Raw genomic sequence first — 19,487 nt, forward strand, 5'->3', positions numbered from 1 at the left:
CTTACAATAAAATAAAATAATTGCTAACATACTATTTTTGTAAACAATATGTTTTTTACGAAGATGTAAATAAGTTGTTGGGTATACATCCCCATCCCCATCTCGACAAACTTAGGTACTTGATCCTCGTCCTCTATCCCAATTTGTCCCCACACCCCCTCATCTAGAAGCTCAATGGAACTGTCTTAATTAATTGTCTAATAGTTTAGGCGAATGTAATTATTATTTATTTGTGATTTTTAAGTGTTTGATATTATTATTATTATTTAAGACAAACGAATAGTTCCTATTATCACAGAAGCAACATTTGCTGAGGATTCAAATTATGATCAATTTTAAAAACGTTTTAATTCTGAAACATGGAATTTAAAATTATATTCCCAACTCCCACAAAAAACTCCGTGGAACAAGATAAATTGCTTCATGTGTTGTTGAAACCAGTTACGGTTTTCTCAGATAAGAATGAGCCTTCGCCCTCTTATATTACAAAAGGTTCAATTTGAGAGCATTAGATAACAGATTTCAAAATTACAAAACCACGTTCATGCCTTCTTGTCACGCGGCAACCAATCTAGACAAGAAACGAAAATCATAAGGAATCGGAATTCTCGAATTCGTCCAGCTTCCAAGGCAGGGGATAAAGCTTACTAGATTGTCAATATACGATGAAAACCGAAGGCATAGATGCATGAAACCAGGTCGGTGAAAGAAATGGATGCCTCTACTCCTCTAGAAAATCTGAATCCTAGGCAGAATAAATTTCTTTCCTACTCAACTTTGCACTTGTAGGTAAGAGTTGTAAACCTAATTCTGATAGATGAATTCTTGTATTTACAGAAAACAATCGTCTTTTTTATCGTATGACGAGCCTACCAAGTACATATTGCAAGAATTTGATAAGAAACATCTACTTTGTTATCCACTGACTTTGTCCCATGGGAGAAGGGAGTAAGCATTTTATAACTACAAATACTTCATGGTACACTATACACCATGCAGAAGTGTGCAAGCAAGATCTTGAAAATTTAAAGCTTTGGCTTTGTCCTTGAATGTCATTTTACTTCTATCCTTCTTGCTGGGGAGCGTTCTCAGGCCACCTTTATTTAGAGAAGGACCAGTTGGAGCATTTGAAGATTTTGAGTTTGAACCTTTCTTCTTGTCGCCGGTTTGAGTTGAATTTGGAATCTTATTTTCAATTTGGACTAAAGGATTAGAGAGCCTGTCAGGTGCCAAGGAATGTTTGATCCTTCTTGGCGGGCGTAAACAAGCAAGATGACATCCCTTGCGATCCAAGCAGTCTGGCAATGAACCTACCCTCAGCTCACTTTCTGTCTCTTGATCAACCTCTCCACCGGTTTCCTGAAAACCAAGGAAAATTGTGTAAAAAAATTAATTATTTGGATTCAGGAGTATACCAGGCTACAATAACTAACTTAAGTGCAGAATATATGAAACAATCACATAATCTCAGTAATGACCAGGGGAAAAATTATGTCTTTTTGGAAAGTATGTCAGGGATAGTATGAATACCGTTTTTGTATCAAACAGGAAAGCAATGACTCGGCAATGCATGGTAATGTAGATGTTCTCAGCTTCGGTTAAATTTTTATTTCAATTTTGAAAATTTTTAAGTGCAGAATAAACAATCACATAATATCAGTAATGACCAGGGGAAAAATTATGTCTTTTTGGAAAGTATGTCAGGGATAGTATGAATGCCGTTTCTGAATCAAACAGGAAAGCAATGATTCGGCAATGCATGGTAATGTACATGTTCTCAGCTTCGGTTATATTTTTATTTCAATTTTGAAATTTTCCTACAACAGAAACATGGGTACGGAAGAAAGAAAGTAATACCCTAACCTCCAGCATCAGAAATGTGAACTGCTTGTTTGCATGAGCTACATGAGGAGTTATCTCTTTCCGAAGTTCAGCAAGGGTTGCACTTTTTGGCAAAGATACAATGCATATAAGCTTATCCAGCTTTTCAATGGATTTTCCCCATTTGACATACACATCAACATCAAAAGCATCATCCAAATTACTGGCAGATGATTCCCTTGGTTGTGACAGAGGAAAATCAGTCTTGCCTAGACTCATAGACAAAGATAGTGGTAAGCATTCTTGTTTCATGATCTCAATTTCTTCAGAGAAGGACGTTGGCAAGTCTTCGAGTTCCATAACCTCAATTCCTTCAGACAACGATGCTGGTGAGTTTACTAGTTCCATAGCCTCAATTTCTTCATGGTTATCTGAATATCTTGGGTGCTTTTTAATGGAAGTGTCAACATCTACATCAATGTCAAAACCAACTCTCGATTCAAAGTACTGTAGTGAATCATCATTGGAAAATTGTGGTTTTTGGCCTGACTGTGATGGACTTGTATATGTCCTCTCTCCATTAGCTTCTTCCAAGTTTAGTGTAGTGGTCTGAATCTCTTCTTGCACTTCCTCCATAGAACTGTGTTTCTCACAGACAGATGGAAGAAAGCTATTACCACAAAGATTTTTTGTTTCAATATATATTCTGTCCCTATTGTCAATCTGTATGACTTCTTGAGAACCATTTTCCTCATCATTATGATTGATTTCTATCTGCACAGATTTATAATCTTCATCTGAGCTGGAGGCACTGCCTGTTTTGGAATGTAAAGTCAGTTCAGAGATGTTCCCCTCATTTGGTAGATGAACAATAGTCTTGCTGGGATCAGTTTGAGATCCATCAACTATCATATTTGAATCACTAGGTTCACCTTTTGAGCTGTCAGCGATATTCTCTAGCTCAATAACATTTTTATCAACATTTTCTATTCCCTGATGACTTTTTTCATTATTTTCTTTAGATTCCTCATAGACCTCACCATCATCTTCACCTTTAAAAGAAGTTTCAGGTATAGCAGGCAGCCACCCTGTGAATGATACCCCAACTATCATATTTGAATCACTAGGTTCACCTTTTGGGCTGTCAGCCATATTTTCTCTCTCAATAACCTTTTTATCAACATTTTGTATTCCCTGATGACTTTTTTCATCACTTTCTTTAGAGTCCTTGTAGACCTCACAATCTTCTTCACCTTCAAATGAACTTTCAGGTATAGCAGGCAGCCACCCTGTGAATGATACCCCACCTGTCCAATCCACATCAAAAAAGTTATTTGTTCCAGAACTCTGCGCCCAGGTGGAATTCCTGGCCGCATCACTAAATGTTGAGCTTTGATTGGGGCTTTTTACTGATGCAGTATTAGTCCCATTACATATATCCATATTTGTCTTTCCATCATTGTCACCCTGATGAAAGACATTAGAAGGAACTGCAGGATGCTTCATCTCATCATTACTTTCTTTCAGAATATGTAGATCTGCTGAACTGCATACCTGTACACTTGGTGCCAGGACCTCACTTTCGATATCAGATAAAGATGATAAATCATCAATTTGATCACAAGATCGACAAATAACAGCCTGGTGTTCTGAGTCATTGCACACAACAGTAAATTGAACCTCTTCATCCCAATCCCTCAAGCTGTGTTTTTTAGTGTTATCTTCCTTGTGCCTAATCTTTTTAGATGTTTTCTCATCTTCACCAGGTCTAGTGTCAAGACAGGAGTCCTCTGTATGAGAAGCTGAAAGATTAACCATTTTCTTGAAGCCAGTAAAGGGCAGAATTTGACTGCCCACATTATAGCCATTGTTGGGATCTTTGGACATGGCTGAATCTACCTGGACTTGCAATTCATTAGAGGCTCCAGCTTTTAGAGTTGACTCTGAATTTCTGGAGATTGGAGGAATACCTATTCCAATTGCATTAGTTGTCAGACAATTTGGAATTGTACCAGAATTGACCATCAAACTGTATGAATTTTGAGCCGTATTTGATTTGACTGGAAGCACCTTCTGATGCTGGTGCTCACTTATCTTGCATATAATCTCGTCTTCTATACTTTGCACCATATTGATGAACTCACTTATTTTCGCTTGATGTTCCTGCATATTTTTATATAATTTGATTTCTTTCTTTGTTATTATCTGTCTGTTAATTTCAATTGTGTAGATCAATTTTAGCAATTTCTCGTGTGCTTTCTCTACATACTCCAAAAACTGGTATTTCTCTCCTTCTATATTTGCTACCCTGCTTTTCAAATTCTCTACTTGCTGGTCCTTTATAATCAATTCTTTTTCAATCTTTTCTCTGAATTCATCTTTCAACTGATTCTCAGCTTGTAGTCTTTCAATCAAGTCAAGCATGACATTGATTCTGTTCTGCAAAACCACCTGGTCAGTAGCCTTGATCTTCTCTTTGACAGGAGATTTAGGCAATTTTACAATACATTTGGCTTTGGATCCATACTCCAAGGTGCCAATTGTTTTGTAAATGTCTTTTTGATCAGTGCTTGCACAAAGAATCATCAGAATCTTAGCCTTCTCATCCTCAAAAGAATCCTGGAAAACAAGACAAACTTAAAGAAGGCTTCCTGCTGGAAATGACTCAATACAGCATTGTGACAAAGCGGTGAGGGTACAGAAGGCATAAATACCTGGAGAAGCATGGTCAACTTACTGTCCCTGTATGGGATGTAATTATCTCCATTTGCTATTGCCTCTACAACCCTTTTCAATGCTCCATTCCCTTGATTTATTTTACCTGTCTGATCCACAAGGAACTAAATATTACTACTCCTAGTTCTGTTGAAGAAGATGGATACAGAAAAGAGAAAAAGCTGGACCTGCATTTTTGCTTCCATCCCAATGGCAGCTTGGTCAATATTTTCTGAACCGGCCATGTCCACCAGAACTAGCTGTCCTCTAACTGATGGTACATCCACTGTAATCTGCATAGAATTGTATAATAAAATTGGCAATCCTAGCAAAACAATGACATGTATATATTCAAAAGGAGCTTGTATGGTATGTGCAATAAGAGAAGACAATATCTGCATCATAAATATTGTGAGGATCTCTTGAGAAAAAAAGTAAAGAAATGGTCACTCATTCAATGAGGATTTTGAATGTTACTGCGTGAACATGCAAAGAGTTAAAATATACATATTAGTCTGAACTTATAGGAGAGACTTATTTCATATTTCTTATTGTCCAATAGATCAGAGACTTTGTCAGACATCTATGAAAAGTTAAGTAACATACATTGACACCATGGAAAAGAAAGACTAGTAAGAAAGAGAGTTACTATGCAATGGCTGCGGGAGCTCCTTTCATTGCAATTGGTACTCTTGACAACACGCTTTTTCTCAACCAGTTGAATATCTCGAACAATATCATCTGCTTTCTTCCCACTGATTAAACAGGAATTTTTTACCTTTCCACCCCTCACATCCAGTCTGACCTGCAGAGCAATGAGATGAATATTTCACAAGGCAAACTAATAATGCATATTTCACAAGACAAACTAATAGTAACTCCCAACAACTAATTTGATAACCCCATATGATGAAAGCAAAAGTAAAAGGGTTATAGATGAAGAACACCAACTCCTCTTTTGATTTTACACACATTTGCATCCAGCAAAGATATCCCAGAATAAATTTTCACCTTATTGTACAAAATATCAAGCAGCTGATTCAGTAGCATTGGCTGCTACAGAGGATGTATGTCATCATATCGATGAAAGTTGTGTAACAAAAAAAATATTTATAAAGATTCCACACTTTTCTACTTTGTTCTTACCACATCCTTACAGTGGAACAGTTAGTCACTAATAAACAATTTCATTGAATTAGCATTTCATGAAGCCTGCATTTCCCACTAGAGATTCACAACCACCTTTGATGCTGGGGGACATATAATTTGAATTTCATAGAATTAGGGAGCCAGATGACAGGAAAAACTGATAGCATCCAGAAAATAGGTAAGGGAAATACATACTTCAGAAGAAATTTCTCCAACTAATAAGTTGTAGATTCTGCAACCTATCAGGAAACCCTTGGAGATAATCATAACAAAAAACTGCACTAGAGAATTGCTTCATAGGCAAAAACACCCTTGTAATGTAGCAGAAGCCACTCACAACAGATAACTTTAAGAAATTAGACTACCTATTAACAAACTCTAGAAAAAAAATCTTATGAAAACATTAGACTGAAATCTTGGATAAGCATTCAATTTAAATAGAAAATATACTTATAGCAAACAATAGAAAGCCTGGATGATAGAAACAGCATTGTTAAATAGCACTGTAATTTAAAATCTAATGAAGAACAATCACTTCCAACAGATTGCTTCATGGAATTGGGCAACTTAATAACAGAACTCAGGATCACGACTCACAATATCAACAAAGCTCTAGATCACAATTTAAAGAAAAAAATTGCTAATTCAAGGCATTGTATTGTGTTTATCACAATTAAGGAGCTTAATGACAAATTCTGTGGTCCTAAAAAGTAGCCGCAGGCCATTAATTTGACAAAACTCCCAATAATAATTTCATTGAAATGGGAACCAACATAAAGGCCTTATAATAGAAATAAAAAATGTTAAAAGTTATCAACTGCAGTATTCATTATTAGGGATGCAGATGACATGAGATAGTCAAGAACAAACATTAGAGATAATTTCACAAAATTCAGGCAATTCAATAGAGAAACCCTAGGGCATAACCTCAAGAGAAACCTAGAGAAAAAGTTTCAACAAAACCCCAGATGACAGTTTAATTGCAATGGGGAACCTCATCAACAATGCAAACTAGATCATATAACAGCTTTGAAAAGGATCATAATGAGTTCCAGGCTTCCAGCTAACGTTTTTTGGTGCCATAGACATTATCAACACCAATCAGTCCAAGGATCTATAACTATAGATGATATGTAATGCAGGTGTGTAATGATTGTGAGATTTAGATTCATGTTTCCCAAGCCAAATAAAGAAACACTGGGGCATAATGTCAAGAAAAACCTAGAGTAAATTTAAAAAATTTCAACAGAACCTTAGATGACAGTTTCATTGCAATGGGAAACCTCAGCAACAATGCAAACTAGATCAAAAAACAGCATTGAAAAGGATCAATATGAGTTCCAGCTCCTAGTATGTGTCATATGGCATAGACATTAGGGACTCCAATTAGTCCAAGGATTAAAAAATATCGAAGAAATGCAATGAAGGTGTGGCAGAGTGATTATGAGATTTAGATCCATGTTTACCAAGCATCCCACAAACATGGTTGTGTAGTAACCTCTACTAAATGCAAAAGACTTGGGAAAAACTATAATTTTTTTATAATTTTCAGTACTCCCAGCTTACAAATATATAGTAAATGAAATGTACTCCCAGGTTTTTGTCCCCAAGATGATAGGTTCAAGTTTCATCTCCTTGCCACTAACACTGAAAGGAAAGTTGAATCTTTGTTATTTTCCCAACATATTCCTTATATGTTTGCCTTATGCTTTATATTATAGACCAACAATTCTCAATCATTGGAAATCAATCCAGCTGGCAATTACTTGATAAGTAATTTCCACAGACATTGGAAACTAATTGACTTTCTTAAACTTTGGCAGCTAGCTGAAGAACATATCGCAAAACTGTTGATTGATAATCATAGGCAATTGGTTGTAGTCAATTGGTCAGTCCATTCTTTTGTCAGTGGTGTTAACTGATAGGCAATTGAAGAACTGGCTTCTGCTTAATTGGAAGTCACTGATACTCAACTGCTACCTAACTAGAGGACACCAGACTAGGAACTGAAAGTAACTGACAACTTATCTAATTGCTAATCCCACCATGACAGTCCATTGACAAATAGTTGCAGATTGAAAAAGGAGTCATGAAAAAGCCCCCCTTCCCAAATTTGTCTGGCCTCAAGCAAACAAAGCTAATTGATCTAGGCTGTTAGCCAATCCCCAAACAATAAATTCAATTGCACTTTGTACTATTTCCACTAGTGTTACCTCATCTTCAGCCCAACATTTTTTGCTTTTTTGTTGCATCAAGTATTCCTTCTTGTGACTCAAATTTAGATTTAAAGTCTTCATCTTGCACAAGTGCTCATTCAATTAGAGAAACAGATTTCCTACTTCCAGCAAAATTTTCCATTCACGCTACCACTACTTATCTTTCTTCTACCAAGCTTCTAGTAGTAGAAAATGGACTAGGCCAATATCTTTTTTCTTCATTACTTCTATCTTTAGATTAGGTTGAAGCCCAAGATTGTTTGCCTTTAGACTTAAAGGAAGCAACATGTGGAACCTGTTGGTGGAATATTTTGCAATTGACAGTTTTTGGATCAATTGCAAATAGTAGTTTCAACTACAACACACGAGACATTGTCTCCCCTATATATAAGGGAAGGCCCCCCTGTTTATTGCTGCTGAAAGCAACTAAAACATTACTAAAATCTAGCATTATGTATACCAAGCTAATCAATAGGGCATTATATTCTCTTTCTTTAGTATAGGTGTTCATCTTTCATCTTATTCTTATTTCTAGACAGACCATCCTTTCTTACAATAGACTTTGAAGTACAATCTAGCAGAATTAGTAACCAAGAAGCTGACGAAAGCTCAAAGACTTTCTACGGCTTCTTATGAACTTCAGAAACAAAAATGAAATATATGTGCAGCTCAAAAACTACAACATATACTGCACCTAAACGCAAAAAAATAGAAGACAAAAGCAACACAAAGACTACATGTTATTTCTTAGCTTGAGTGTAAAACACTAGCTTTAAACAAAATAAGCAGCTCAAAGTCTAAGAGCTTGAGTTTAAATTCCTTTTAGATAATAGTACAAGACTAACAATCAACTCCAGATAATATTGTCACATCACAACTTGTTCCAACACAAAGATTGAAAGCAACTTACCTGTTTATTTCTAGACAGATCGTCCTTTCTTACAATAGACTTTCAAGTACAATCTAGCAGAATTAGTAACCAAGAAGCTCACGAAAGCTCAAAGACTTTCTACGGCTTCTAATGAACTTCAGAAACAAAAATGAAATATATGTGCTGCTCAAAAACTACAACATATACTGCACCTAAACGCACAAAAATAGAAGACAAAAGCAACACAAAGACTACATGTTATTTCTTAGCTTGAGTGTAAAACACTAGCTTTAAACAAAATAAGCAGCTCAAAGTCTAAGAGCTTGAGTTTAAATTCCTTTTAGATAATACTACAAGACTCACAATCAACTCCAGATAATATTGTCACATCACAACTTGTTCCAACACAAAGATTGAAAGCAACTTACCTGTTTATTTCTAGACAGATCGTCCTTTCTTACAATAGACTTTCAAGTACAATCTAGCAGAATTAGTAACCAAGAAGCTCACGAAAGCTCAAAGACTTTCTACGGCTTCTTATGAACTTCAGAAACAAAAATGAAATATATGTGCAGCTCAAAAACTACATCATATACTGCACCTAAATGCATAAAAATAGAAGATAAAAGCAACACAAAGACTGCATGTTATTTCTTAGCTTAAGTGTAAAACACTAGCTTTAAACAAAATAAGCAGCTCAAAGTCTAAGAGCTTGAGTTTAAATTCCTTTTAGATAATACTACAAGACTCACAATCAACTCCTGATAATATTGTCACATCACAACTTGTTCCAACACAAAGATTGAAAGCAACTTACCTCTTTTATTGATTGAAATTTGTTTTACATCTAAAATCAAACTTTTAGAGTTAACACAAATTGTTGGAGTTCTGTTTCCTTGGCAAAAGATAAGATATCTACAATCAGCCCTCTCATATCTATAGAAGAGAGGCTATGAGAAAAAGGTGGGAGAATCCTAACTAACTGTTGACTTATTCAACATTACAATTTTAATCAATTTCTAATTGCAATGTGCTCACATGCAATTACATCTTACAACTTTGCATGTAATATGTCAAGGCTGAATTACATAATGCATGATTAAGACTAAGTGCGTGCCTAGAGACAAGATTTCAATCGCATCATCCACTATCCAGAAGGTCTAAATGTAGCTCCATGGTAGCCCATACTAAAAGTTCTAACAACTAATGTGTATTTTCATTGCAATCAAGACTTAAAGTTTGAACTGCAAAAGTGTATTTTCATAGCAGGCGGAACTGAAAGTTCTGACTGCAAGTGCTTATATGTCTGCACTTTGCGAACTTACTTGCAATGAAGGATATAAAACCCAAAAGTGAGAGCAACCTTAAAAAATCAATTTCAAAAACTTGTTAAAACATAAATCAAGAACTTAGACCTTTGGCATCAAACAACTTTATGATCAAAACACTCACTCATACATGAATTGCAACTCTAAAAACATGCCTATAGGACATAGGATACAAATTGGACAAATTTAAGGCTTTATCCCATGATTTCGCCAAGCAGAAATCAAAGATAAAAATTGGCTCTGGCTAGGGAACTTCTTTTGTTTGTTTTTTGAAATGATGAAAGGAGTATAATCCATATCTCTATGAGCCTTCTCCATCCATTGGATTATAAAACCAAGAAACATAGAAACAAAAAGACATGGGTGACACGACCTTGCCTAAAACAACCTCCTAAAACAAGACTCAACTTTGTGCGACTACACTTATTGGAAAGTTAAATCTAACCTATCCTAGACTATCCAACAATGGAAACCTTCTAAAATGAGCTCATTCACAGACTCACCAAAGTAGTTGCCCTTCTTTAACTACTTGCAATACCATGATCATAGGCAACTAGGTACAAATGAAACATGAACAATGGTACGATGACATGATACATAATTTCTTGAAAGAAATGAACATATTCACTTGCCTCAAATGGGTCATGCAGACCAGAGTTCATAGACTCGTTGCGAGTCATTTGATTCAGCAAGTCAAGTCAGATTACATCTTACAACTTTGCATGTAATATGTCAAGGCTGAATTACATAATGCATGATTAAGACTAAGTAAGTGCCTAGAGACAAGATTTCAATCACATCATCCACTATCCAGAACGTCTAAATGTAGCTCCATGGTAGCCCATACTAAAAGTTCCAACAACAAATGTGTATTTTCATTGCAATCAAGACTTAAAGTTCGAACTGCAAAAGTGTATTTTCATAGCAGGCGGAACTGAAAGTTCTGACTGCAAGTGCTTATATGTCTGCACTTTGCAAACTTACTTGCAATGAAGGGTATAGAACCCAAAAGTGAGAACAACCTTAAAAAATCAATTTCAAAAACTTGTTAAAACATAAATCAAGAACTTAGACCTTTGGCATCAAACAACTTTATGATCAAAACACTCACTAATACAGGGAATTGCAACTCTAAAAACATGCCTATAGGACATAGGATACAAATTGGACAAATTTAAGGCTTTATCCCATGATTTCGCCAAGCAGAAATCAAAGATAAAAATTGGCTCTGGCTAGGGAACTTCTTTTGTTTGTTTTTTGAAATGATGAAAGGAGTATAATCCATATCTCTACGAGCCTTCTCCATCCATTGGATTATAAAACCAAGCAACATAGAAACAAAAAGACAAGGGTGACATGACCTTGCCTAAAACAACCTCCTAAAACAAGACTCAACTTTGTGCAACTACACTTACTGGAAAGTTAAATCTAACCTATCCTAGACTATCCAACAATAGAAACCTTCTAAAATGAGCTCATTCACTGACTCACCAAAGTAGTTGCCCTTCTTTAACTACTTGCAATACCATGATCATAGGCAACTAGGTACAAATGAACAATGGTACGATGACATGATGCATAATTTCTTGAAAGAAATGAACATATTCACTTGCCTCAAATGGGTCGTGCAGACCAGAGTTCATAGACTCGTTGTGAGTCATTTGATTCAGCGAGTCAAGTCAGAGAGACTCTAACTCAGATTCAGCTAGGTTAGACATATGGCTCATGGAGTTAGCGAGTTAGGTGGCTGACCAGCTGAGTCAGTGCAAATTGACTCGACCAGTGGCAATGTAAAGTTGGCATTTAAGAAACATAATAAAAAATTAATTATTTTATTTTTTCACTTAATTCTTCCTTGCAACCCTTAAAACATTCAATTTGAGATGCAAAAGTCACATCTAGAATCCGAGTGGCTAACCGAGTTCCAATAACATCATAAAATTAGAATCTTCACGAGTGCCACATTTCTCTATGCCAGCTGCAATTTCCTGAGTTCTTGTTCTTTATTCGACAAGTAAGAAATTTGGCAGAAATAGATTTCAAAATTGTTTTTTAGGTTTTATTTGTACTATTTTTGGCATCTTAAGAATTCAAGAAAATTGTAATGTCCCCATTTTTTGTCAAGCTTCTATGGAGGATTGAGTTTTTTCATTATAGCACCCCTCATGAGTTGATAGGGTGATTTGGGGGTCTCAGTAGTGGACCTACTATTTTTAGTAAGTCTAATTTGGGTGGTTGTCGTATTTGGCAGTGTAGATGGGGACACTAAAAGCTGGTCATCGCTTGCAGTGGGTTGGGCTATTTATTGCATGGGCTCATATTTATTAATTAGTTATTAAAAATTCATTATTATAATAGCACTTATTATAATAATGTTATAAAATGATGTTGTGTTGGTGAAGCTTCTTAAGTGAAGTCGCATTTGCGAAACTTTGTGCCAATCGGGGTTATAAATATGATTATCCGATTATTATTTGCTTCTTGATGGAAAAGCATCTGATTATCCAACTATTATTTGCTTTTGTTGATCTAGTGCAAGTTTCTAAGTTTGTTGATTTTATGCCCTTGCGTCAAATACGGGACTGAATTTCTGAAAGGAAAAGCATCTGATTATCCGACTATTATTTTCTTTTATTGATTTAGTGTGAGTTTCTTAGTTTGTTGATTTTATACCCTTGCTGAAGTATAAGGGACTGAATTTTTGAAAGGAATACTTCATCTGCTATCGAGGTATAGCAGATTTAATCTAAGTTTGATAGTACTGAGTTGGAATTTCTTCTTTCTGGTATTTACTGTTGCTAAGAAGACCATGTGACTGTGAGTGGTATAATTTGCAAGTGAGAGACATTGTTGTTTAAAATTTTGATTGCAATACCTGTTGCAAATTGATGAAGTTCGATCTGCAATTGGGAAGGGTTGGTAAGTGATAATAATTGCAAGTGTGGAACCTATCGTTTTGAGGTTGGGAATAGAATTTGGTGATCGAAGACTTATGTTGGAGATTGTTGTTCTTTTTGGATGGTATTTACCATTGGCTTCCCGCGTTTGATTGGAGAAGTTTACATTGCATTATAATTGCAATATTCCCTGTGTATCTTTGCCTGCATTGCAGGAGCCAATGCATTCCTGTGTTAAATGGTAGATAAATTTACAATTGTAGTTGCGTCTAGGGCTGTAAACAAGGTTCACATCAATATCAAAGGGCGGGGCATTGAGTTTCAAGGTCCCCAATCACCCAGAGCAAACTGCGGCCCACTTTCCTCTTCCCTCGCAAGCGCTAAGAGTAATCGCTAGGTCTTTTTGGCTAACCACAACATCATTGCGTTATTTTGGAGAGACAACATCTTGGTCTGCATTCCAGTCTTGAGAGGTTATTCCAACTTGTCAAGGCAATACCATGTGCTACTTTACTAATTTGATAGGGTTTGAATTTTATGTAAAAACAATTTGCCATGAAGTTAGACAACATTTCACAATTATATTTGAAATTCGAGCAAAAGGCATATAAATTTGAATATTCAAAACAACGCACAAGAATTGTAAGAACTAAACAAAATATCACACCTATTTACCAGGTAAACAGATTGAGCCAGGTTAGAGGTATTACAAAAATGATGCCAGCTATGGAGTTTTTCGTAGTTCTCAAGGTGTTAATATTGTCATGCTGGTGGGGGCATTGCCCACAAACCCCAACAAGGGGCTCTGCCCTTTGAATCCATTGGGGATGCTAGCCCTAGTTCCTTCGTGTGCAATATATTCTAGTCCATGACCTTGACACACAAATGTATTGCTATTAACTTATTTAATACCATAGTTGCATGGGTACTTGTACATGTACCCATACCCTTGGGATGTGTACTAGGGACTCGTACATGTACCCAGGTACTAGGTACACACATCCAAGTGCTAGATTCTTAGTGGGTACTCAATGGAGAGCATCATCACTAAGGACCTTGATTAATATTTATGGTTTTTGTTTGCATATGAGCTTGTTTATTAATCTTAATTCAGTATCTAATCAATTTGAAACTTTGATACAGTATTGATTAATGGTAAACTTTATCATTGCTCGAGTCAGGAGTTTGTCATTTGCAATATGTCATTGTTATATGATTTAGATCTTGATCATGTTTTAAGTTTGCCTTCTCTGTTATGCATCCAAACATTAAGCATGCATTATTATTACAAACACATTGCATCTGAAAAGCTTATCATTGTTCTTGTTTTGAAAACTCATTGTCATGACTCATGTTTTGAAATTTTCTATAAAAAATTAAATTATATTAAAAAAAATGACATACAATCGTCCCCTATTTTGTAAATACCCATACCCAAAATACCCAAGTATCCTAGTCTCCGTGCAAACTTGATTAATACCTTCTTGCATGTTCATATTTTCACAACTCAAGACAAGATTGTCCTCATTTACTAACACTTTGGAAAAGTGGCTTTCACCTCTTATTGCTTATTCCCCAGGATATCATGCGCAACCTCATCTTTTTGATCAACGACTTCTTGATAATGTATTGACCAAATATGAGAGTCACCAACTATGACTGTTTTTTTTTTTCTTGAAAGAGAGTGGCAATATCACTTTGTTTGGATTAAGAATCTTTCAATGTTGCATTTGTTGATGGTGCCTTAGGAGCAAGCTTCTTTAGTGGTGAGAGATGATTGTTTTGATTCCCTACAACATAATGATGAACATCATTTAAATTTGGATGTCCTTGTAAGGAGAAGAGAATACCCCTTGAGCTATTTTTTTTTTTGAGAGTGAGCAACTCATTAGCTAACCTTTGCATAATAGGATCTACTATATGGTTGAGGATGATTCCAAAGACAAGCTTTCTTTGGACCCTTTTGATTCTATTCTTATTTGCCCAATCAGGATCAAATCATCTTCAATCTCTATTGCCAAAGGATGTGTAGTTGTAAGATTAGTTGGGGTTGCTCTTCTCAATAGAAAATTTACATTAGGCATTTGAACACTGATGAAGAAACATTAGAGGTTCTTTGGTGTAGGCTTGGTAATAGTAGGAATCCTATTTGCCATTTTGTTGAGCTTAATAATAAATTCATGCATTTATTCCTTTTTGTTAGTCACTCCAACAAGACATGTGCATCTTCAGTTAGCTTGAATCACTCTTCAAACTGGTGTAGAAGCACCAACAAGCCCAAGGGGGCCTACAAAAAACTTTGTATCTAGTTTGGTAATTGAGAATGTAGTAAGGTCCTATGGAAATAAGTGGAAATAAGGTAGAAATAGAATTTTTGACTAAATTCGACCATGTTTGGCACCTACTTGAGGTAATTGGGTCCATTTTGTAATCAATGGGGGCAAATTGTCAAAAAGATACAAAGTTTCTAAGCAACATTTGAGTGCCTTAGAGCAATTTTGTGAATCTAACAGTTATGCAATTTGAAATATGGCTAGATTTGGTTGGGATGGTTAAAAGATGTATATTTATGCCTCTTAGGATCAATCCATGGTAGATTGATGTAACCTTGTGAAGAAATAGAAGTGGTCATTCGGAATTCTATTGTTTTGGTGCCTTTTCTAAGTTTATGAGGATGTGTGCATGGTTGGATAGCCTGATGAATTATCTTTCTAACACAATTGGTTTGGTAAGTTTTTGTGGATTTTTGTGCAAGTTAGAAGCAATCCCTTCCAAATCAGTTCGAAATCCTTAGTAACCTAGGGTTTGAACTTCATGGGCTCCTTAACTTGTCATTCCACTAGCCAAAATTGTTAAAACTCTGGGGAATGGTAGGTCTAAGGATGTATTTTAAGATTTCAAAAGGCTCTAAGTGGTCACTGCAAATGGAGAATTTTGAGACTAAGCCCTAGGCTAAGCATCTCTATGTGATAGGCATAGGTTATTAAGGAAAGGAGTGCAAAAGGTGTTGCAGTAGTATAATCTTGGTATTTTGGTACCAGCCCATTGTGGATTGTGTGTGAGGGATGGCAAGGGGAGGGTGGCTAGATTAAAGGTGTTCCAAGTCTTGGTTGAGGTATTTGAAGTGTTGGCTATAGGGTTCTTTTTGTCAATGGAGGCCTAATTGTCTTATTAGGATTTTGAAATCAGCAAATGTTAGCCCATCAAATGTACTAATCCAAACTTGGCTTTGGAGTATGCTATATAACTCCCAAAAGGGTACTCAAAATGATGGTTGTCTTGGTGTTGGGTCAAGGGTCTAAGATTTAAAGCCAAAATACTAGATTGGAAGCGCTACAAGGATAGTGGGCCTCTAAAGAAGTGTGTCAAAAGGACTTGTGGGTCATGTTTTGGTGAGTCAGACAAAGTTGTTTGGCCTAAATAAGCAGTGAACCGAGTCATTTCAGGTTTGGATCATGACTGAAACATCTTGGAGTCTAGACTCTAAACCCCACAAATCAAGCATTAGGAATAAAGTGAAGGGTAGGCAACCTTGTGGTAAGGATGAAGTCTTTATAGCGTCCATTTGAAAGGGACATTTGGGAGCCTTTGAATCTGTCCAAAAGCCTTCTATGAAGTCATATTCTCATGTGAACAAGTGTTGTTTGAGTCTATGAGGAGCTCATCAAGAGTCCATGCATCATTTGGATGTCTATTTAGAAGGGTTTGTTTTTCTCAAGGGGGTCTTGAGTTCTTAAGAATTTGTTTGTTAGATTTGGGTTGTCTCTTTTCCTCCTCATCATTAACCTATTTTTGAGTGAATCCCAATTTGTAATGGACTGCGATGCAAGGTTGTAGAACCAATTAGCATCAACACCTTACAATGTCACAATAAACAGTCTTACAAAAAGATCATTTAACTCAACTCCAAGGACTTTGCATGCTATACTGAAGGGCTTGATGTGTTCATTCAGATGTTTCTTCTCATCACTATAGAGCTTGGAAAAGTTCTTATGCGAGCATTGAGGAAAAGGATGTATGGGAGGGGTCAAATTCAATAGACCAGAAATATTCCCTCAAGGATCTTGGGGTGCCATTTTACATGTCCTTGGTGAAATCTTAACAAACTATAAGAAAAGAAATTATATCAAATAGGATACTGGCATACTTCAAACAAAAGTGTATGACTTTTGAATGTGTATTGTATCCCTAGCAGAGTCATCAAAATCTGTTGGTAGAATATTTTGCAACCAATAGTTTTTGGGATCAACTGCAAAATAGTAGTTTCAACCACAACAGACAAGACATGGTCTCTCCTATTCATAAGGGAAGGTTCCCCATATTTATTGTTATTGGAAACAACTAAAAACATGACTAGAATCTAGATTATGTACACTAAGCTAATCACTAGAATGTTACATTCACCATATTCTTTCTTTAGAATAGGCATTCTTTCATCTTATCCTATTCTTTCAAGATAGATGATCCTTTCTTACAAAAGACTTTTAGGTACAATCTAGTAGAGTTAGTAACCAATAAGCTTGTGATAGTTCAAAGACTTTCCATGGCTTCTTACAAAGTTTCAAACACAAAAATAGAATTGATGTGTAGCTCAAAGACTACAACTTATACTATATGTAAACGCACAAACATAGAAAATAAAAGAAGCACAAAGACTACAAGTTATTTCTTAGTTTGAGTGAAACACTAGCTTTAAACACAATATGCAATTCAAATTCTACAAGATTGGGTTTAAGTACCGTTTAGATAATACTACAAAACTCACAATCAACTCCAAATAATGTCATCACATCACAACTTGTTCAAACACAAATATTGAAAACAACTTGCCTCTTTTATTGATTGAAATTTGTTTATAATTTGAATTCAAAGTTTTTAAGTGTACACAAACTAGTAGAAGATTGATGAGATATTGTTACACATCCTTAAAGGATCTCATTGGGTTGAAAATTTCTAGTTCTCTATGCTTGTGTGCCATTCCCTGTGTTGATGCAATACTGATATCATTTTTATTAAATCCTTTTCAAAGCTAGCAAGATAACAATTCCAAAACCAGTAGATGCACCAATAACACAATTACTTTTTACTTCAACATACCTATAAATGAAACATTTTAAAATATGCATACAAGCACACACATTTTGAACTTGCACTATACGAGTCATCTACCTAGTCAATCAGTAGGTCATAAGATAGGTAAATACATTGACACTCACATTACAAACCCTCTTCTTTTTCCTTCCTTCATAGTCCAAAGCAAAAGTGAGAGACCATCATTGAGGTGATACCCACCCTCTCACAAAGAACTAGCTTCCTTGCGCTACTTGGAGAATCCCAACCCATCACAAGGAATCTAGAAATATGGGGCCAATCTGCATGATGGAATCTGAGGTACTAAGTGAACCACTATTGAGCTAGCATACCTATATGGCCATGTAACAAATATCTAATGACTCATTCATTAATACATTTGTATGGAGGAGAACATAAATCAATCAAAGCAATACATTCATGGATGTGAATCAATGGTAATGACTATTTACCTCATATAATGTCCCAATCATATGACTATGATATTGGGCAATCAATAGGATAGCTAAAACAATATACAGATGATGAAATCCATACTAACATTAGTTCAAAAATAGAATTTCCAAGGTAACATTTTTTGAAAGCACCAAAAGGCTACTCCATATCCTAATTGTTCCCTAAATCCACTGACTACTAGATATTTACTCCCTACGGGTGGTGTATTGTTTCTTATGGAGTAAAACAAAAGCATTCAATGAAATGTGAATAACATGTATCTCAAAAATAATAAGACACCATAACCTTGGAAAAAGATAATTCTTTTCATATCATAATATGTTTGTACAATCAACATGACTTGTTCCAACTCGAATACAAATAGTGCTCGACGGTTAGTTAAGTATGCCATCCATCAACTACTAACTCCCCTTTGGAACAAATGTTTTATTATACTTCCAAGTTTAACTAAAAAAAGTATTAATTAATTACTAATGGCATATTAGTTGTCTACATCACCCATTCTCAAAAATTGGTCATCTTCCAGACGACAAAAACAAAAACTGGGGCAAAATGCATATAAAAAAACTACAAAGAGGGGAAGGAGGAGTCCCTAGAACTGGAGAAGTTGCAGGAGCAGATTGATATTGAATGAGATGTAAATGTTGAGGGGTTGTCATCTCCAATTGTCTCGCTACATGGACCATGTTGGTGGCCTCCATCACTTGATTCTTCAAATTTTCACCCTCCATGTCCTTTCTCTTCATCCACTTCTTGATAAGCACCAATTGCGTTTCTTTCTCTGCCAACTAAGAGTCCCTTTGTACTACTTTCTCAATAAGCTCAGCTATTGTAGTTTTTTTTATATGCAAAATGCATATAAAAAAACTACAAAGAGGAGTCGTCCCTAGAACTGGAGAACTTGTAGGAGCGGATTGATATTGAATGAGATGTAAATTTTGAG

General features: G+C 35.8%; 1 protein-coding gene across 2 annotated transcripts in view; it reads right to left on the reverse strand.

Moving 5' to 3' along the window:
* Window positions 1–447: 447 nt before the first annotated feature.
* Window positions 448–19,487, reverse strand: part of LOC149556156 (uncharacterized) — a 36,780-nt gene continuing 17,740 nt past the window's right edge. Inside the window, exons 2-6 of one of the 2 annotated variants that reach the window (XM_089830283.1) lie at window positions 5,186–5,341; window positions 4,725–4,829; window positions 4,536–4,646; window positions 1,864–4,440; window positions 448–1,359 (exon numbers count right to left, since the gene is read on the reverse strand). In XM_089830283.1, coding sequence (XP_089686409.1) covers window positions 985–1,359; window positions 1,864–4,440; window positions 4,536–4,646; window positions 4,725–4,829; window positions 5,186–5,341 — 3,324 coding nt within the window. In that variant the 3' untranslated portion in view covers window positions 448–984. Of the gene's footprint in view, window positions 1,360–1,857; window positions 4,441–4,535; window positions 4,647–4,724; window positions 4,830–5,185; window positions 5,342–19,487 lie in introns of both variants that reach the window. The other variant, XM_089830282.1, reaches the window with a different exon arrangement.

The sequence above is a fragment of the Cupressus sempervirens genome, chromosome 5 (genome assembly GCF_028749045.1).
Source record: "Cupressus sempervirens isolate cs-2001-9-10 chromosome 5, ASM2874904v1, whole genome shotgun sequence".
NCBI classification, from domain to species: Eukaryota; Viridiplantae; Streptophyta; class Pinopsida; order Cupressales; family Cupressaceae; genus Cupressus; species Cupressus sempervirens.